The sequence below is a fragment of the Mytilus galloprovincialis genome, chromosome 6, assembly GCF_965363235.1.
Source record: "Mytilus galloprovincialis chromosome 6, xbMytGall1.hap1.1, whole genome shotgun sequence".
NCBI classification, from domain to species: Eukaryota; Metazoa; Mollusca; class Bivalvia; order Mytilida; family Mytilidae; genus Mytilus; species Mytilus galloprovincialis.
The window spans coordinates 19,781,997-19,803,630 of record NC_134843.1 but is presented as its reverse complement, the minus strand read 5'-3'; the positions used below and the strand labels follow the sequence as shown (position 1 = coordinate 19,803,630).

General features: G+C 32.4%; 1 protein-coding gene across 1 annotated transcript in view; it reads left to right on the top strand.

Annotated features, from left to right (window-relative positions):
• LOC143078526 (uncharacterized) overlaps positions 1–21,634 on the top strand; it is a 30,969-nt gene that overhangs the window by 161 nt on the left and 9,174 nt on the right. The window contains exons 2-4 of the mRNA XM_076253389.1: positions 1,595–1,653; positions 5,108–5,153; positions 11,844–12,025. Of these exons, the coding sequence (XP_076109504.1) occupies positions 1,612–1,653; positions 5,108–5,153; positions 11,844–12,025 (270 nt within the window). The 5' untranslated portion in view covers positions 1,595–1,611. The remainder of the gene's footprint in view (positions 1–1,594; positions 1,654–5,107; positions 5,154–11,843; positions 12,026–21,634) is intronic.

Below are 21,634 nucleotides of genomic sequence, written 5' to 3'. Positions count from 1 at the left end.
TACAAATATCTTTTTAAAATTAAATATCAAGTTTATGCGTTTAATTCTATAGGACAGTGTTGACAGTATTCAGAGAAAAGAATTAATAAGGGGAAAATATCATTGAATAATGGTAATAACAATCATACTTGATACCCTTAACTTAAAAAAATCAAAGGTACAAAGGAATCTTATCATGCAAATGAAATCACGTGTGGACAGGGAAGACCACCTGCTATCCGAAAAAAACCAACACCAGTAGTATCTTGCAATGACATGTCAATCTTTTGCTATTCAAAACTTATTTTTTAATCCATCGTCCGATTATTGCACATAAGTACTAACTACATTCTAGTGAACGGACATAATTAACTGTATCAATGAATTGAATTTACAATTTTTACTGAGTTGAAAAAAAGATCAGCAATATTATTGAGACTTGGTATACGATATGTTATATTTAGTCTATCTATACAAAGGTGGGTCCTAGACCCAATCACCTGCCTCAGAAAACATATATGCGTGTTAAACTTGTCGAATCACTGCGGTACTAGTGTTTTTCCAAGGTATCCCAAATTCACCCAAGATAAGGAGATGGTGTATAATTTCTGATGGACACTATAATCTAGAGAAGTCTAAAAGCCGTGCGTGTCAGCGACTATATGACATCGTAAGACCTTCAGCAATGAGCAAAACACATTCAATATAGTGAAGTTTAAAAGCACCGAAATGACAAAATTAGCAACAATTTAAACTAGAAAAAAACAAATGAAACGTTCACATCAATAGTATATAAATATTGCTAAAATTTTTGAGAAAATGTAGGACACTCGGTAGGAAACCGTAAATTTATATTGACTGAAAATTGACGTTTTAAGAATGCGTTAATAAATGATACTTCAGAATTTATTTAAGAAATGCACACATTTAAATCTATTTTAACTACATCAGAATATAAAAACATATCATAATATATGTACCACTAGTACTATTAGAAACAAACAACTAACATTCTCTACGTATGTGCCTGATTCAAGTCACGAGACTGCTTTTTTGTGGTTGTCATTTGATAATGTGTTACAGATAAATTTGTTTTTCGTTTATTTTTCGTTCATAAATTAGGCCGTTAGTCTTTGCGTTGGAATTGTTTTACATTGTCATTTTGGGACCTTTTATAGCTGACATTGCGGTATGCACATTGTTGAAGGCCGTACAGTGACCTATAGTTGTTAATTTCTGTGTCATTTTGGTCTCTTGTGGAGAGTTGTCGCATTGGCAATCATACCACATCTTCTTTTTTTAAAGTTTAAAATTTTATAAAATGCGTATTATAATATATAACAAGAATGCGCGTAAAAGGATATAACTCTATGCATTTTTTTTCAATTAAATTACGATTTCTCAAATCTCTTAAAACATTATATGGCATTGCTGTAAGCATTTACGTTATTATGATAAGAACTCTTATAGGGTCGCCGGATCACCGGGTCACCAAAAGCCCCAAAGTGTTCTCTGATTTTTTTGAAACATTAGATCAATTCAAAAACATCAAATATAATTTGTGTGTATTAATAACATTTATAGCGAGGAATTCATATTATTATCTTATTTTCAGACTGTCAATAAAAAGTCATGTGTGTTTTAATGTCTACAGTAAAGGCAATACTGCTTTTGGTAAGTTCCTTAACTTATATTTATAATTAACTAAAAAATATGAGAACAAGAAGATATAAGAAGAAACGGTATGGTACAGTCAGTAGAAATCTATAGATAAGCAGAGTTGTTCACTAAGGAGTTTACTAAATATCCATGTATGTGAAGTTAGCAGCCGGTTCGTTATTCGATATTCAATATCCAACCGGCTGCTAACAGACGGTTGGATATTCAAAATTAAGTTGAAATCATAAAAAAAATAATACTTAATAACATTAAAAGCATGATTTTCATAGTGAAGATCTGATAAGATCCGTAGAAAATTGTTTCATGACCTCTTCAAGCTGTCGTAAATTCTCGTTGTTCTTGAATATAAACCCTTTTCTAACTTGCATATTTGTCTTTGTTGTCAATAAAAAACTTCAAAAAAGTACTTTTATACATGATATTTCTTAAAACAATAAAAAAACCCGCTTACTCTAGAAAACATTTAGAAATATAAATAGAAATGTTTATGGAAAGCCCAAAAAAGAAATATATAGTGAAAACCTACATGAGACCGCTTAAATGAGTGTGAGACCCCCCTGGTCTTTCAATGTCCATAAAATTTAAGTAAATCATAGACTAAACTCTGTATACATAAAGGTTGTATTTGAAGGATTTCCCAGAATAATGTCATATTCGATATCTATGGAGAGCTTATATTGTCACTTTTCAGCTAAAAATTATCAAAATTTTAGAACACAGTGCACAGGACAATGGTGATAGCCCCTGATCTCCCAATCTGCATAATAATAAGCAGACATTTAGTCAATAAGTAGATACAAACGTGACTAAAAGGAATTTGGGTACACTTCCTGTCTTTCATATTTACGGAGCGCCCAAAGTGCCAGTTGGATATTCAAAATATATAGTGAAAACCTACCTGATACCGCTTAAATGAGTGTGAGACCCTCCTGGTCTTTCAATGTCCATAACATTTTCTTTCGAACGTCACTGATGAGTCTTTTGTGGACGAGTCGCGCAAATGGCGCAAATAAAACAAATCAATCCTGGTATCTATGAGAAGTTTATTTGTTCTTGATTTGAATGAACATTCAATTAAAAGGTAGATTATGTGTCATAACGTACGGATATATCGGTTTGATAAGGTCAGCTTTTTAGATCCATTGGATTTGAAAATTATAAAAATTATAGTTTATAAATCTTTCAACTACATTGTTTTGAATTTTGTTAATTCAGTGCAATAATCATGTTATTACCTACACTTTTCCCAGACGTACACTTGCAATGTTAGTATAAAAGTATATTTCAAACCATTATTTATACAGTCAATTACACAATTATGTGAAATAAATCTGAAGATGTATAGATTGCAAGTAAAAAAGGGTCGTACATGAAGATGTGCATTTCGTCAATTTTAATGGCTATTTCTCTAAAACATTTTCTCACAAATTTGCTCAAAATCTATATACTATTAATATGAACTTACTGTTGTGTTTTCTAGTTTGAATTGTTTCACATTATGTCATTTCGATTCTTTTAAATTTGACTATATCAAATGGGTATTACGCATTGTAGAAGGTCGTACGGTGACATATAGTTGCTGATATCTACGTCTTTAAGTCTTAACCAGATAGTTGTGTCATTGGAAATTTAAACACATCTACGGATTCACATACACTATGCATTGGTGATTTATAATAAAAGGAACAAAGTAAGAACAACTGACGTTTAGCAAATGGTAATCAATCAAGAACTACGAATTGATTTACCTATCAATCTCTATACATTGTGTACAATAATAACCTCACAAATTAGTTTATAACTTTTTAACTAATGAAGCAAAGGAACACAAATCAATCAGTTTAAATTTTATATGATTAATGATATGAAGAATAATACAACTTGTAGATAAGTGTATTAATTGTATTTTAAGCTCCGACAGCATCAATTGGCGATTTGGTGATCAAAAATTAAGTTTACTGTCAAAGCATTAGGACTGTCAGTAAACATGTATTTGCTACCATCAAATCACCAATTGAAGCCGTCAGCGCTTAAAATACAATATTGTTATCTCCATTGTAATGAAACAGACAGAAACAAAACCAAACCAGAGATTTAAAATCTGTCATACGTCATCTGCGCTTGCACGTACGTTTTTAAAGCAACAATGGAGAAGTGATACCATGAAAATGTGACGTTATCCAGTTAAAATGAACGTTACACACGATGGTTCATTGAATTGTGAATTTTTACGTTTAAAATGTTTTACATCAGTTGTACAATATCCTTAAAACTTTTAAATCAGTTTTCTAATATATACAAATTAATATAAAAAAAACCCGACACGAATCGCTAACACTCCAATCGATGTGAGAAGGGGCGAGTCGACTGTCTCCTGTAGAACATGGAAAACCCTTCATATTTATAATACAAATCAGTTAGATGTCTTGACATGCAATAAAAGACAAAAGGCACATTTAAAGTTCAGAGGAGTATTCTGGTATTTTTTAAGATCTATAAAAAGGGAAACAGTCCTGTGAGATAAGTCACAGGCACGTCTTTTTTGTCAAATAATTCGTGATGCTGACCGTAACACTTATGAAGTATTATTTTATTCGTTCCATTTCATGACTTACTGTAGGAGTTTAATATTAGGAGCCCACTCTTGATAATAATTTGTAGCTGAATATAGTTAAGATATGGAAAAAACATAGTATAAGGAACAATCTACTAAGTATTTACTGCTTAGGAACGGAATGCCCTGAGTAGTAAATCCCCCTTATTCATGTTTTTCAAAGATCATTGTTCGAAGTATTACATCTTTGTCAACTTCAAGATATTTGGTTATGTTTCAGAACATCAATGTTTGGTTGTTCCAGTAAGTTCACTGGAAAACTGATTGGAATTTATATCATATTATTAAGTGACATGACATCTTCAATATATAAGATTTTTTTCTTTAAAATATTTATATAAATTCCTTTTCATATGATTAAAATAACAAGTCGGTAAGTAGGAAAATGTAATTAGTACCTATTGGATTAAGGATAAAGTTGGCTCATGATTTGGATATAATCATTCAATCTACAGTAATACTTGCATTTAAATTTAGTCTCCTCATTGATTGGTTTCATCTCTGCATTCAAGGAAGCTTACCAATAAATATATTATTTTACAATAGATGCCTTCAACAGATTTAATAATGTTTTGATTATTTACTACATGAACAAATATAAAATACATTTTTTATAGATGTATTTGTTAACTCTTGTTAATCATAAAACTGAGACAAAAAATTACTTGAAATTTTTTGTGAAACAATGTTTTTGTATATGCATTAAACATTGTTCCTGATTATTTGAATGTGTGGGCCATACATGAATGTTTCACGTATTTTGATGAATCAAATTTTCATAATTGATCTTATTGATAGACAGTTAACTTAACTACATTTGTTTTTATTTTGTAGATGTTTGTAGTCAACAGCCGACAAGAAACACCACAGTATTCTTACGGTAAATATTAAAATCCCTTATTTTTTTTTTACAATTTCATTCACTTTTTAAACATGTTTGCATGTTGTTTTTGACTTAATTATGTTTTTAAAATAAATTATACGAATGATAATAAAAAAATATATAAAACATTAACCCAAAGTGTAGTCATCAAACTGAATGTTAAAGGTAGAATTTTTTGTGAGACACCAGACTATTAGAATGTTCTGTAAACTTATCTGTCCTCTTTATTATTTTAGGCTGCACGTTGCCCTCATAAGTTGGACACATTCGTTGACGTCTGTCATTATTCTAAGCTGTCTTGTATAAACAATTGTCCTTTTATTTATATCGTTATACCTGCAGATATAGCTCTGATATTTTGGCTAATAATAATGATAAGAGACAGATCAAGAGTAAAAACACAAAAATACTGAAATTCAAAAGATAAAAGATACATTACAAACATTCAAATTCATAACTCGAAAATAAACTGACAAGGTCATGGCAATACAAAATAACATCCAACAGACAAATAACGTGTCGTTTTGGTTGACGTATATTTTGCAAACAAATATTCATAAAAACTTTAAGGAATAAGCGATTTTAAGAAATTGTTGAACGTTGTGGGATATTCGGTTTTCAGATAATGACGGCTATCTTTCAATCGTCGCAACACCAATCAAATCATCCCTTTTTCCCGAATGTGACCTACTGAACTAGACTTATCATCGTGATTGTACTTACATTAGCAACACGACTGGTGCAACTCTATATAAGAGTTGTTATCTTGTCTCCATTAACATTGCTACGTTATAAAACTTTACATTCTATAACTATACACGCAATATCATTTTAAACACGTGAACAAGTGGTAGAGATGTAAAGCAATAACAATTCCACAATCTGGTAGAAAAGGGATTATTATTTGTCTAAGTTATTGTAAATACTACAAAATATTCATACCCATTTTGTTATATAAGAATTCAAGAAACCTTAGAACATCCTCGGCATGGGAAAGGAAAAGAAAGTTTGAACTTAAGTAATATACATTCTACTTTATGCAGAAGCAATTGCCTTTTAAAATTTTTAATTTGTTCGGACAAAATACATGGATACAAAGAAAAAATAATTCTTTAAATACTGCAAAACATTTTATATTAATGTTTTCAGTGGTATTGTCATAAAATGCATTTAAGTGACACAGTGTCTTGCTCACACATTGTTGTCAATATAATTGAATTTTATTCGAATATCATACAATTGAGAGGTTTAGCTACCTATAAAACCAGGTTTTTTTTACATAAGGAAATGTCTGTACCAACTCAGAAATATGAAAGTTGTTTTCTTCCATTTGTTGGATATGTTTGAGCTTTAGATGCTGCCATTTGATATAGAGGGATTTTCTGTTTAATATTTTCCTTGAGTTCATTAATTATGCTATTTTGCTTTGATAAACATTGATACAGCAAACATATTAGGTCCTCCGAAAATCTAATAACACACTTTAAAATCATTTTAAACTGGTGTCGCAAAATGAACTGAACAAGGCAACATCTAAACAGAATAAGTACTTGAGGTCAAGTTACAGTAAATGCGCTATGTCACACATTTACGAAAAAATGTTGCTCGTTGAACTTAATCTGAACTCACCAATTTCATTGAAAAGGTATACATATCATTTACAGTAGTGTACCAACAAAACTTCGAATTAATAGTATCGTTAGATCGCATTGTATACCGTAGAACGTTGATTTTTGATGTTTTTCACTACCTACAAGATTATAATTCACCTAAAACGAATAATGACCCTACGATTATTTTTATACTATAAAAACGGAAAATTGTGTATTAGAAACATAACAGTTTTTTAAGCTTACTATGTTGTTTTGTATCTTATCGATTGTAGTTGTTATTCTATTCTTTTATTGTCCATCGTATGTAAAAGTAAAGATAATTAATCACCCAGTTAATTTGTATGTAAAAGTTAAGATAATTAATCACCCAGTTAATTTGTATGATTTTAGTTTAAAGCAAGGTCGTGTTTTTCTCTGACTGTTATGACGTCTTTAAACTAATCCATTGGATGTTGGATTTGTACTGATTGTTAATTTAGTATAAGATGACTGTTTTTTTTAATAAGATGTAAGTGGCTGATAACTTGCTGTACTCTCAGATCAGTATTTAGTGTCTTTTTGTTGTTGGGATATACAAGTACCCGGCCACGTACTGTTTTCCTAGATTTATTTCTATTTTTATCCACCCTATCTAAACTGATTTGTATAGTTAAATCTTATGTTGTACCTTTACACATATGGCCCAGGTTAGGGGATGGTTAGGATCCCGCTAACATGTTTAAATCCGCAACATTCTGTATGTGTGTGGCTATCCCAAGTCAGGATCCTGTAATTCAGTGGTTGTCGTTTGTTGATGTGTTACATATTTGTTTTTCGTTATATTTTTGTACATAAATTAGGCCATTATTTTTCTCGTTTGGACTGTTTTATATTTGTCATTTGGGGGCCCTTTATGGCCCGAGAACACAGTTATTTCGTAGTGCATTTCTTTAAGACAACAAATGCAAATTAAAACAAGAATGTGTCCAAAGTACACGGGTGGCCCACTCGCATTATCATTTTCCATGTTCAATGGACCGTGAAATTGGGTAAAAAATCTAATTTGGCCTTAAAAGTAAAAAGATCAACCAAAAGGAAACATGTGTACTAAGTTTCAAGTTGATTGGACTTTAACTTCATCGAAAACTACCTTAACCAAAATTTGAACCTGAAACTCACACTTTTAATTTCTATGTTCAGTGGACCATGAAAATGGGGTCAAAAGTCTAATTTGGTTTTAAAATAAGAAAGATCACATCAAAAGAAACATGTGTTCTAAGTTTCAAGTTGATTGGACTTCAGCTTCATAAAAAACGAGCTTGACCAAAAACTTTAACCTGAAACTCGCACTTTTAATTTCTATGTTCACTGGACCATGAAAATGGGGTCAAAAGTTTAATTTTGTTTTAAAATAAGAAAGATTATATCATAAGGAAACATGTGTACTAAGTTTCAAGTTGATTGGACTTCAGCTTGATCAAAAACTAGCTTGACCAAAAACTTTAACCTGAAACTCGCACTTTTAATTTCTATGTTCAGTGGACCATTAAAATGGGGTCAAAAGGTTAATTTTGTTTTAAAATAAGAAAGATCATATCATAAGGAACATGTGTACTAAGTTTCAAGTTGATTGGACTTCAGCTTCATCAAAAACTAGCTTGACCAAAAACTTTAACCTGAAACTCGCACTTTTAATTTCTATGTTCAGTGGACCATGAAAATGGGGTCAAAAGTTTAATTTTGTTTTAAAATAAGAAAGATCATATCATAAGGAATACGTGTACTAAGTTTCAAGTTGATTGGACTTCAGCTTCATCAAAAACTACCTTGACCAAAATTTTTTTTTTTAACCTGAAGTGGGACGAACGGACGGAAGGACGAACAGACGGACGAACGAACAGACGGACAGACGGAAGGACGCACAGACCAGAAAACATAATGCCCCTCTACTATCGTAGGTGGGGCATAAAAATCGCATCTTCTCTTTCTCAAAAAGATTTTTACAGTGTAGTGTACTACCAGTGAGACAAATAATATCAAAATTATAGAAACTTCTACCAGCTCTAACTCAAAATATTGACAATTCTGTAAGGGGTGTAAAATTCAATTTGACAGCTTCAGAGGTGATAAAATTTGACCTTTTTGAACTGAACCAAATGACTACTTAACATAAAGATTCAGCACCCATTTTTTAAAACATGTAATTACATCCCCCTACTTAATATTTTCATGCATTTAATATCAAGAAATATATTGGGAAAGTGTATCAAATAAAACATGCAAATTATACACTGTTTACACTAGGGACTATATTCGTAGACAACGAAAACCAAAGGACGATAACTGTGTCCTTGGACCTTATAGCTGACTATGCGGTATAGAGTTTGCTCATTGTTGAAGGCCGTATGGTGACCTATATTTTCTGTGTCATTTGATATCTAGTGAAGAGTTGTCTCATTGGCAATCATACCACATCGTCTTTTTATATGTACACATGATTTATTTGTTTTAAACTGTTTGATTTTGGAAGAAGGGCCGACATAGTTAGTTGCAATATTACTAAAAAATATATATTAACATGATTCATGTTCTTGCAATTGATATAAACTATACCAACTTACATAATTAAAACTTAATCTTGATTTATATCAAATGTTTAGAAACTTACATATGACGTTACTCTTTGTGGCGTAATGCATTCGTGTGACAGACTTAGTAATTCTATTAAGCTATTTTTGTGTACTGTCCAAATCTTACTGTTAATCTGTAGTTAACATGTCGAAATGTACTATTATATTATTTATTTATGTATTTCTCTGTCATTTGTGTTCTTGCATTTATTTTTACTGTATTCCCGTCATGTAATGTTGTCATTTTAGCGATATATTTAACATTGCCATAAGGCATTGAGGTTTGGCTAGCTTTAAAACAAGGTTCAGTCCCCCCCCCATTTTACCTTTAAATGTCTGGAACCAAGTCAGGCGTATGGCAGTTGTTATCTAATAGATCGTTTCAATGTATGTTGCATTGTCAATCGTTTTGTATTGTTCTTCAGGGTGAAGGGAAAGGATTCGTTCCAAGTACTTACAATCGTATAATAAAAAAGCAATGAATGAAATCTTTAAATTTGATATATGCCTTTTAGTGCTTACTTGTTACATATATATATGTTTTTATAGTGATTAAAATTATAACACACAGCTGACTGCTGTACCTCTATTTTGACATTTTTACCTATTATGTCTGTTTGTTTTGTTCATGCATCGTTGTCATAATAATGGATTTTTTTGCGACTGTCATACAAGTGAGAGGTTTAGCTAGCTATAAAACCAGGTTTAATCCCCCATTTTCTTCATAAGAAAATGCCTGTACCAAGTCAAGAATATGACTGTTGTTATTCATTCGTGTGATGTGTTCGAGCTTTTCATTTTGTCATTGATTAGGGACTTTCCGTTTTGAATTTTCATCGGAGTTCAGTTTTTTTATGTGAATTTACTTTTTTCAGTGTTCTCTTGTTTCGTTGTTTTCCTCTTATAATGGGTGTGTTTCCCTCGATTTTAGTTTGTAACCCGGATTTGTTTTCTCTTAATCGATTGATGACTTTTGAATAGCGTTATACTACTGTTGCCTTTGTTTAAGCCTCGGTCACACCTTACCGGATGAGACGAACGGACGCCTAACGGATGAAAATAAAAGTTGTCCGTTGACAAAATTGTTATCCGTTGGGCGTCCGTTGATGTACTGACCACCTAAAACGGACGCCTAACGAATGCATAACGGACATGTAACGGATATGCAACGGACGAGAAACGGAGACGTAACGGACAGAACGGATGTCGAACGTACATCCAACGGGCGAGTACCGCATAAAACGGACACCTAACGGAAGCGTACCGGATAAAACAGATAAACAAGATATACGAAAAAATCAAAGGCGACAATAATAATACATGTAAATCGCATTAATATTGAAAATGTTCTAGTTAAGTAATTAAGTAAGTAGATTGTATTTAGAGTCGGCATATATATACATAATAACAGAAAAAACACGAGCTCTGATGAGCTTTTTACCGACTATAACATAAAAAAAGATGCAAATACTACCAAACAAAACTGAAAAAAACATGCAATATAATGAAAGCAAATCTATTTGATTTGTGAGCCTCCAGATTCAAAGTTATGTGTAACTGGTTTTTGTTTGTTCTTCAAAATGCCGCTAAAGGGCAGTGTCTGACCTGAATAAGTTTAACAGCTGCTTGATTGTGAATATGTGCCCTTACTTTAAGATCGATTATGAATAATAAGAATTCATGAACCTTAAGAAATCTTTTTGGCATTTCTGACGAAAATTTTTCAATTGGCATTAATTTTATCCGATTCAGATCCGTTCATCGTCCGTTATACGTCCGGTAGAAGTCCGTTTCTCATCCGTTTTATCCGTTAGACGTCCGTTATAAGTCCGTTGGTGAATTTATCTGCCAGACCTCCAACGGATGTATAACGGACACGTAACGGATACAAAACGGAAACGAAACGGACGAGTACCGTACAAAACGGACGCCTAACGGACGTCTAACGGACGTTCAACGGACATTTTATCCGTTAGACGTCCGTTCAAAGTTTTGAACATGCTCAAAATTTTCCACCGGACAGAACGGACGTCGACGGATAAAACGGACGCTTAACGGACATGCAACGGATAAAACGGATGCTTAACGGACATGCAACGGATATGGACGGACGTCTAACGGACTTGAACGGATTGAAAAAAAGTTATCCGTTAGGCGTCCGTTCGAGCTATCCGGTAAGGTGTGACCGAGGCTTTATGCATACTTTCACATTCTATCCTGTAGTTTTATTCTTAAGTTTATCCATTGATAACAGATATTGACAATGGCAAAAATATTGAAGACAGTGAGAATACATTTGCTGGTTGATAGTTTCGATATTCCAGTATGTTAATGTATGAGAGAAATCTATTACACGTTTTCTCTGTTGAAGCTGTTCTTAGTTTAAAATTAACATTGATTTTTTTTACTGTTTCACCACTGTTTATATAGAGCCTTGATATTATTTGATATCTTTGACTTTACAGAATGTAAAGAAAGCGGAGACATTGTGCTTCATGGTTTCTCTATTAACTCTACTATCCAGCTGACGTCAGTCTACGACCAAGATTTTGTAAAAAATGAAACCTTTTGTAATGGAACATATAGCTCAGATGAATTAGGCCATATATTAATTCCAAAAGGGTGCACAAATTCTTCAGGAATACAGGTAAGACAGTTTAAATGTTCAGTCTAGTTGATCTGCAATTATTTGTAACAGTTGTTTCAAATTAAATATCAATTTTTCAATCATATACATTGGATATTTTGTGTTTGGTCCTTGAGTGTCCATTTCATTGATGAATACCCCGCATCTTTTATCAGTTATATAATATACCAAAGTTAAACAGAACATGCATTGAAATAGTTATCAAAGTTACCAGGATTATAATTTAGTACGCCAGACGCGCGTTTCGTCTACACAAGACTCATTAGTGACGCTCATATCAAAGTATTTATAAAGCCAAACAAGTACAAAGTTGAAGAGCATTGAGGATCCAAAATTCCAAAAAGTTGTGCAAATACGGCTAAGGTAATCTATGCCTTGGATAAGAAAATCCTTAGTTTTTCGAAAAATTAAAAGTTTTGTAAGCAGGAAACTTATGGAAAAAAGATGACCACATTATTGATATTCATGTCAACACCGAAGTGTTGACTACTGGGCTGGTGATACCCTCAGGGACGAAACGTCCACCAGCTGTGGCATCGACCCAGTGGTGTAAATAGTTATCAAAGTTACAAGGATTATAATTTAGTACGCCAGACGCGCGTTTCGTCTACATAAGACTCATCAGTGACGCTCATATCAAAATATTTATAAAGCCAAGCAAGTACAAAGTTGAAGAGCATTGAGGATCCAAAATTCCAAAAAGTTGTGCCAAATACGGCTAAGGTAATCTATGCCTTGAATAACAAAATCCTTAGTTTTTCGAAAAATTAAAAGTTTTGTAAACAGGAAATTTATGGGAAAAAATGACCACATTATTGATATTCATGTCAACACCGAAGTGTTGAATACTGGCCTGGTGATACCCTCGGGGACGAAACGTCCACCAGCAGTGGCATCGACCCAGTGGTGTAAATAGTTATCACAGTTACCAGGATTATAATTTAGTACGCCAGACGCGCGTTTCGTCTACATAAGACTCATCAGTGACGCTCATATCAAAATATTTATAAAGCCAAACAAGTACAAAGTTGAAGAGCATTGAGGATCCAAAATTCCAAAAAGTTGTGCCAAATACGGCTAAGGTAATCTATGCCTGGGATAAGAAAATCCTTAGTTTTTCGAAAAATTAAAAGTTTTGTAAACAGAAAATTTATTGAAAGACGTACCCAACTTTGAAGGTAAATACAGAAGAGTGCTTCGGACGCCTGAAATTATCAAACGTGTTGTTTTAAATTTTTTGTAGTTTAAACACACATCTATCTAACCATTTCAAAAGAGATTTCTATAATTTTGACAACGAATGAACTAAACGGGAGCAATCAAAAATAATCTACTACATTCAAATCAAAGCAAAACTAGAATCGATTTGCCTTTAAAACACACAAACAATATTGACATGTCCATGACATAAACCACTCCGAGTAAAGCAATTATCTGTGTTCGATTGTGTTTGATATTCCAATAACAAGATTATATGTTATCCCCAACTCATCCTCATCGACGACATCATATATCTTGAACGTCTAAATTTTTATGTTTTGAGACGACTTATAATAAGTTTCTAATAAGCGTCCAAATGGTAGAGTGAAATGTCCCATATTTGAAATTAGGTATACCAGCACATAATAACGCAGTCAATATGAACCCAAGAGTGTTGGTCTACTTTAAATAAAGAATCATTTCTCATCATGAATTATAAAATTTTGCAGCTTATGCTATAAAAGACGTTGTGACTTGACAAATTTTTAATCCCTTAAAAGTTCTGGTTCTATAAGTTATAAAAAACGAAAACAGTAATAAGTTGAAGACATTTATATTATAATTCGATTTCATGGATCAGTTGGTAGTTGCTGTAAATTCAAAGTAGCTTTCTGGATTAATTATCATACATGAAGTGTTGAAAAAGAACCCGATTATTTCAATCATTTGATTTTGAGTATCATGTACACAAAATAAGAGACGTCTAATGTGTTGATTAACGAAACGTGTGCGCTCAATTTGAGGTTAATATATAGAAGAAAGGATAAGGCAGATGTGCCATGAGAGGCGGTGTTGCCGTAGAAGTGAGAAATGAAAAGTACAGGTTCCTAGTTGAAAGGAAGTAAAGAATTAGTAAAGAATTATATCTACTATAAATCTGTAAGGTTGATTTTCTAGGAACTTTACAAAGTTCAAATGTCTTGTATATCTTTATCATATCTTGCATCTGAGTACAAGATGAGTTATATTATTTAGAAACTAACTAAGCATTTTCCTTTTTTTCGGACCATGTGCGAATTTGGAAAACCTAGGTTTTATGAGTACTGAGCCAAGTGTGAAACTGAATAAAACGAGTTTATTTGGATTAAACCGGGTAAAATGGGCAATATACAATACTGGCATGGATCTCCAATAGGAAGCACTGATTATTACAAATGAAATGCATTAGAGATGTACATTACATTCAAGTAGATTAAGGTGACAGTGGTCTACCATAGTTAAAATGTAGACTACCAGTTCAAAAGAGACAAATCATGGTTACAAACAAATCCTGAGAGAATGGTATCAAGTCCGAAAGGAGTAAAACCGGTTGCGCCGAATTGTGAGCGTCTCATCGGTCAACATGTTTGTGACAGTGACCACAAAGCTTATGAGGTATCGATTTCATTCCTTTACATAGTCTCGTTTACGGGACGTATAATGGTATATCGTTGTCCGTCCGTCCGTCCGTCCGTCCGTCGTTAATAAGTCGCCTATTATCGCACAATAACTCAAAAATGCTTTCAGCAGTATTCCTGAAACTTTGGTGAATAGTTTATATCTATTGATGTAAGCTCCCTCTCAATTTTTATAAATAATAGAGTTTACGTTTTGGAGTAATGGAATTTTACTCATAAAAAAGGTTGGATTTTCCAGTTTCCTGTCAATGATTTGAGCAGATTATGAAATTTTGGTGACTGGTTTATATCTATAAGGATAACAGTCTTTTAGTTTTTCATGAGTTTCTTATCCCAGGCATAGATTACCTTAGCCGTATTTGGCACAACTTTTTGGAATTTTGGATCCTCAATGCTCTTCAACTTTGTATTTGTTTGGCTTTATAAATATTTTGATATGAGCGTCACTGATGAGTCTTATGTAGACGAAACGCCCGTCTGGCTTACTAAATTATAATCCTGGTACCTTTGATAACTATCATTGCGTGACGAAATATTCCCAATAGGGGTTGTCGGTCAAACACAAACATCATGAAAATCCCAGATGAATTCAAACAGTTTATGATTTTTTTTTAACTAACTATATGAATTTAATTCCAACTGAAAAGAATATTTTTTCACAAATTGATTAAGGCCTCACCAATTTGATTCATTGTTCGACGGACCTGCCCGCACCTATTTTTTTCAAAACAGATTTTTTTTTTATATTCCCGCTTGCCGCATCCGGAAATGTAATCATGTCCATTTCCCGCACCGTTTTTTTTTGTAAATATTATAAAAAGATATCAACATTTGTTTTTAAAAATCACAGTCTTACCTGTTTATAACGATTTTAAACATTGAAGCACCCCACCACACTGTAAATATCTGTGAGAATATTTGTTTCAGCATGAAACCTATTTATCCAAAGTGGCAGTGCTCCGATATAAATTTATAACAGCGGAAATACCTGTAAAGAACAAAATAATGTTTTCTTTCCCCTTACTTATATTCCCTATCAAAAACTTTTCGTTGTTAGAATGAAGTACAAAGAACTTCTGAAGGATTTGCCTTCAATTGCAATTATATTGTATGCTGGCGAAACAAAACTATCCTTAGCCGCTGCATGTATATGCACCTGTCCTGCTTGATTCAGGGGCCTGTCGGTCAGCAGTTATCGTTTGTTGATGTTGTTCATTGGATCCCGTTTGGATCTGAGACTACTATAACACTATTTTCTTGGTAGGAGATCGTTTTTCCTATGCAAGTGAGCATGATTTGATCCATGGCGTAACTACAGTTGTGTTTTCTGGATTCAGCAATGAAAATTTTGTAGATGCTACACTTTTCAAAGAGTCTGTCAAAGTAGAAAGTTTCCTCTGACTCCTATATATACCCTGTATATCATTATAGCACTTACTGCAAACAAAACAGTCTTGTTCAAAACTGAGACAACTATAACACATGTATTATGTATTATAGTAGTCTCAGTTTGGATATATAGATTAGATCGTTGGTTTTCCTGTTCGAATTGTGTACGCTAATAATTTTGGGGTCCTTTATAGCTTGCTGTTTGGTCTGTATCAAAGCCCTGTGTAAAAGGCCGTACTTTGACCTGTGTTTGTTATTATCAGGCTGAGAGCAACTCTCCCTCAGACAAGGGGTCATTTTACTGATGTAGAAAAGAAAATTGAAATACCAAGGGTTTGTATAGTTCTTCTATACAAAACCTTTAAAAACTTAGATTTTTGTACTCAAAAAGAGGAGAGTTACATCATATTTTAAACAACTTTTCTAAAAGAGGGGTCCACTTATTTTGAATAATATTGACGTCGCGTACGGTGTTGGTGTTAGTTTTCGTAACGTTAGTTTGACGTTATTTTTCATGCATTGTATAAATAACGTCGTACTTTTTTCATTTCGTGCAGCTCAATCATACAGCATAATTTATATAAGCGGTTTGCTTGACTTGCTACGTATAGAACCGAAATGCAACATATTTTTTAAGTACAGTTAAATTAAAACAGAAAAATAATATTCATTTAAATTAGTATCCCCTTGGAGCAAAGATATTTTCTCTTTCTTTTGATTGAAATAGGATATTTAAAAAAAAGTTTAAACCACTGTCTTTTCTGTTGCTTTTTCTTTTGGTTTAAACATATTTATTTATAGTGGATTGGGAAACAAGTTATTACAACTTATATTAATCCGTTTCCACTTTGAGGGTGCGAGTGCTTCCTTGTAGCCTTAACCTGCTCTTTTCGAAATCTAAAAGGGTGACTTTTACGTGCAAGAGATATTGCTCTCTCTTAACACGGGTCAGTCATTTATCGCCCCCTTCCGACGGACTATCATTGCTTCACAAGACCATCATACTCGCAAATGATGTCAAGGGCTTATTCTTTTATCCGCTTTTGATAATTTCCGAATAAAAAATTTATTAGTTGAATCGTTTGTTTCATCGCATGTATTAAATGTTAAAAGAATCAACAGTTGAAAGCAAATGCAAAATTATTAACCACAATAAAATTAATTTCATCAAATTTGCCAATTTCATAAACAAAATCTACATGGGGACATTTCAGCGCAGACATTAGAGCCCATTTTAGTGCAGGATTAATCCGTTCAGCTGTATTTTCGATAGCCCATTTTAGCGAAAACTTTCCTAGTTGAATAATACTAAAACCACGAGCATTAATTTATGCTGGCTTAATATTAAAGTCGTATATATATATATATATGTTCACTTTGGTTCATCATGGAAATAAAAGTAATTCTATAGTTGTCACTCAGCTATTTACGTTTGTCTTGATACTATCATCAAATTGCAAACAACAACGTATATAAAAATACAATGTATAGACGAATGTGCACCACAATCTAGCATGATAAAGAGAAAAATCAGCTCCTACTGCAACTTTATGAACAGTATTGTACAGGGGGTTCCAGGCTAGAACGGACTTTTAAAATTTGATTTTAAAACTTTAGTGTTATATTTTAATGGACACGATACTTTTTAAATTGTGCTGTATTGCTTCTATTTAAAAATAATATTGATCATTAATCATTAATCAAAAAATGGCCAAAAACATTACTCTAAAATGGGCATTGATAATTTCCATTTTCGCTCGAATGGGTTAAAAATCTTGGGCTAAAATGGGCTTTACTTTGGCGCTAAAACGTTAGATTTTTTTTCTCTAAAATGTCCTACCAATGCGCTAAAACGTCCTCCGCCGAAACAGATATAGATATTAATTTTAATTAGATTCGATAAGAATCTGTTAAGATATTGTATAAAAAAAAATATATAAAAAAAGTTATGGTTTTGCATGATAAGATATTTGCTACAGAAGTCTTTGAGGGCCATGCAAATTTACTTTTTTCAATTTGATATAACAAATAAATTGTGATATAACAGATTATCAATTTGATATAACAAATTATGATAATTTGAAATAAAAATTTATAAATTTGATATATCAGATCCCTTTTGCACTTATTGTGCATGGGATTTCTCATCTAGATCTCGCGCATTGGTTTTTGTTTTTAATAAAAAGTGTGCAAACAAAATAAATGTTGAAACAAATATATAAAGAAAAATACAAGGATGAACTTAAGGATGTTTCATAAATCCTTGTATGTGCCCATCGAAATTGATAAAGAAGCATGCCAAAATTTGGAGGAAGGGGAAGCATTTTTTATCCTTGCATGTTCCTATGTCCCTAAAAACACACTATCCATTCTTTCTGATTTGAAAATGTGCAATATAAATTGATCTTTTTTCTACTATAATCGTTCGTTCTAAGACACCAGGTCCCATGTACTAAATAGAGAACGTCCAAACTAGTCCCCCAAACTGCCTCAAATAATTGATAAAAGGGGAGGGAGAGGGTTTCAGAAACATTAAACTTGTTAAGAAAGTTTTGAATAAGCATTCAATGACATATTTGTCGCTGGACGTCAGATAAACAATGAATCAATACACAAATAAATGCGCCAATTTGGGTTACTCAATGTTTCAATCAATCTCATTATTATAATTAAATCATACTATTGGTAGAGAAATTCACAACTTGTTATATCAAATTGACAATTTGTTATTTCTAATTGATAATTTGTTATATCAAATTGATAATCTGTTACATCGAATTCATAATTTGTTATACCAAATTGATAATCTGTTATATCAAATTGATAATTTGTTATATTGAATTCATAATCTGTTATATCAAATTCATAATTCGTTATATCAAATTGGAAAACGTTAATTAGCATGGCACGTAAAGGCTTCCGTAATTTGCGACGTTAGGCACTACATGTCAAGTTTTACAGAACGTAACGTCAAAACAAGTAAAAAAGCATGGTGTGACATTATGACTAGACAAAAGTAGTCTTTGACTGTGTCGTTAATACTTCCGACATGTGATCGAAAATGAGTTCAAAAAAATACCTGAACAGAAGATTTTAATGTTATATAGTATTTTTTGTGCTATTATAATTTAAAATCTTCCCCCTCCAAAACTGTATAATATGACTTATCATACTTGTAACAAAACGGCCTTTTGTGACATTTTGACTAGACAAAAACAAAAAGATCGCGTTTATTTTTTTTTCAATATTTTCTCTTTAAACTTCGACACAATTTTTTTCATACACTTAAAAAAAAATTTTTTACGTTTGAATAAAATTTCTTATCGTAGAAAAGACTGCAACTGCCTATTACTTTTCATAAGACACTTAACAAATACGCCAAAACGTCAGAAAACGGCGAGTGTGACATTTCAACGGATTTAATAAAATGAACAATTTAGGACATAATTAAAACAATACTTACTAATTGAAGACATAGAAAGTTGTATATTTATTGTATAGTTTTGACACAGGAAGGGTGGATATGTACACCGTGGTTTGGATCTGCAGCATTCGTTTGAATTTTGAAGAGCTCCAAAAAAATTGCGAGATTTGGGTTTTGTGAACACAAATTTCAAAAAATCTTTAATTCTGCCACGATCTTTTGAAATGTTGTAACAATTTTTTAAATTTTTTTTCTTTATTATATACGGAATAAAAAAATATATCATTTTCGGAATAATCTATTTGAATTACCTTTTAAAATCACTCTTAACTTCACCCCTATCCATATTTTTATTTCTATTTTCGGCTTGACCACAAAACTAAGTGAACTTTTCGTCCTGGTCAGACGCGTCCAGTTAACGATGACGTCATCAATAAAACATACACCATTAACACCAAAGACTACTCTTGCTAGGAGTACAACTTTTTTTTAATAAGTTTAAAAAATGATAAGAATAACTTCAAAGCAACACTGATCATATGTCGCGGTGTTACTTGTCTACACGCTCAAAATCAGTGTAATTAGGGATCATTCGAGTAACAAAATAAATAAAAGTATTGATTTAGGTGTAATACCACCATTGATTTTTCCCTATTAGTCTTTGTTAAATTGACACTTTTAAAAAAATTGTACAGTATTTACCTTTATTTCAACCAAAGAAATACTTTGCATGTGTAAAGTTTAATCCTTTCCAGTGATACAGTGAAAATTTCACACTACATTTCATTGCATATAAGAAAATAATCATCACCGGAAGTAAACAACCCAATTTTTACACTTGTATTTACTGGTTACTTGCTTTGGTAACTATGTAACCTTAACGTTCCAGAATATTTTATAAGACGATCAAATAAAAAAAGAATGATGCATTCAGACATCCAACATACATATTTACGACTCAGAAAAATTTAAGTGCATTGAAATGCAGGGTTAATTTTCTACAACTGTCAAATTCAAGGGAATATTTTTTTAGGCCTACTTTCGTATGCAACCGGATGTGGCGTACCATGATTTGGTGGTATTACACCTTTAAAGGCACATTCCATTTCTACTTTTAATTACGCACATTTTGATATATACATTTATATAGTTATCAATTCCGAAACTTCTAACAAATGCAATAAATGCGAACTGGAAAGCAAAACCCGCATTATCACCAACATCGGACGCGACGTCATTAAACTGTTAAAGTGAATGTGGTAACATGGTTAAAGTCCAGAAATATTACAAAATTCTTGGACATGTTTTGACCATTTAATACCAGATAGATATATAGTTCTTTGAGAAAATATGAGCCCTTTTGTACAAACAAATATATTATAACTTATATTGATCCCTCATAAAACATGTAAAAGGTATATTTATAACATTAAGAGGTTGCCCCCAAACTGATTATGACTTGGATGAAGAATTGTCTCATTATCAGTTACACATACATAGACCAGATTTAATCATTTCTTGGTGAACAGGGAAAAAATACTTCAGAAATTAAAGAAATGTCAAAGTACAAGTGATATATCAAGTTTTAATATTTTCAAAACCTACTATTTCATGTTAACAAAAAATAAACAATTATAATCGCTCGCCTTTACTTTTCAAGCTTCGTCTAAAAAATTTGCAAATTAAATATTTTTTTATTAAAATTTTCAAATCGCTCGCTCGCCCCAAATTTTGGAGTCCAAAAATCCGTAGAACAAGAAATTAAATTGGTGTGGCCTTAGTTTAAGACAATAAAGAGCAAAAAAGTCTAAATGAAAATAAAATTTGCCACTGGAAATAGCTTAGTGTTATGAAATTTAACGGAAAACTGAAGTAATTCACCCACCCTTTTCATGTTGAATTGATGCGGTTCTCCGGAAAGAAAAGCTCTTGACGTGTAAAAAAATGTTGTTAAATTAGTGCGAGCATAAAGGGAATGTGTATCGCAAAGTGTTACAGTGTAAGGTCAATATCTACCTTATCTGTCATGAAATAAAATTTATTTTTGCCGGGCAGACGTGTAATGACGTAATTTATGACGGAACATGAATTTCAACGCCGAACGTCGTGAAGGACGTTCGTTTCGAACCGTTTTTCCCC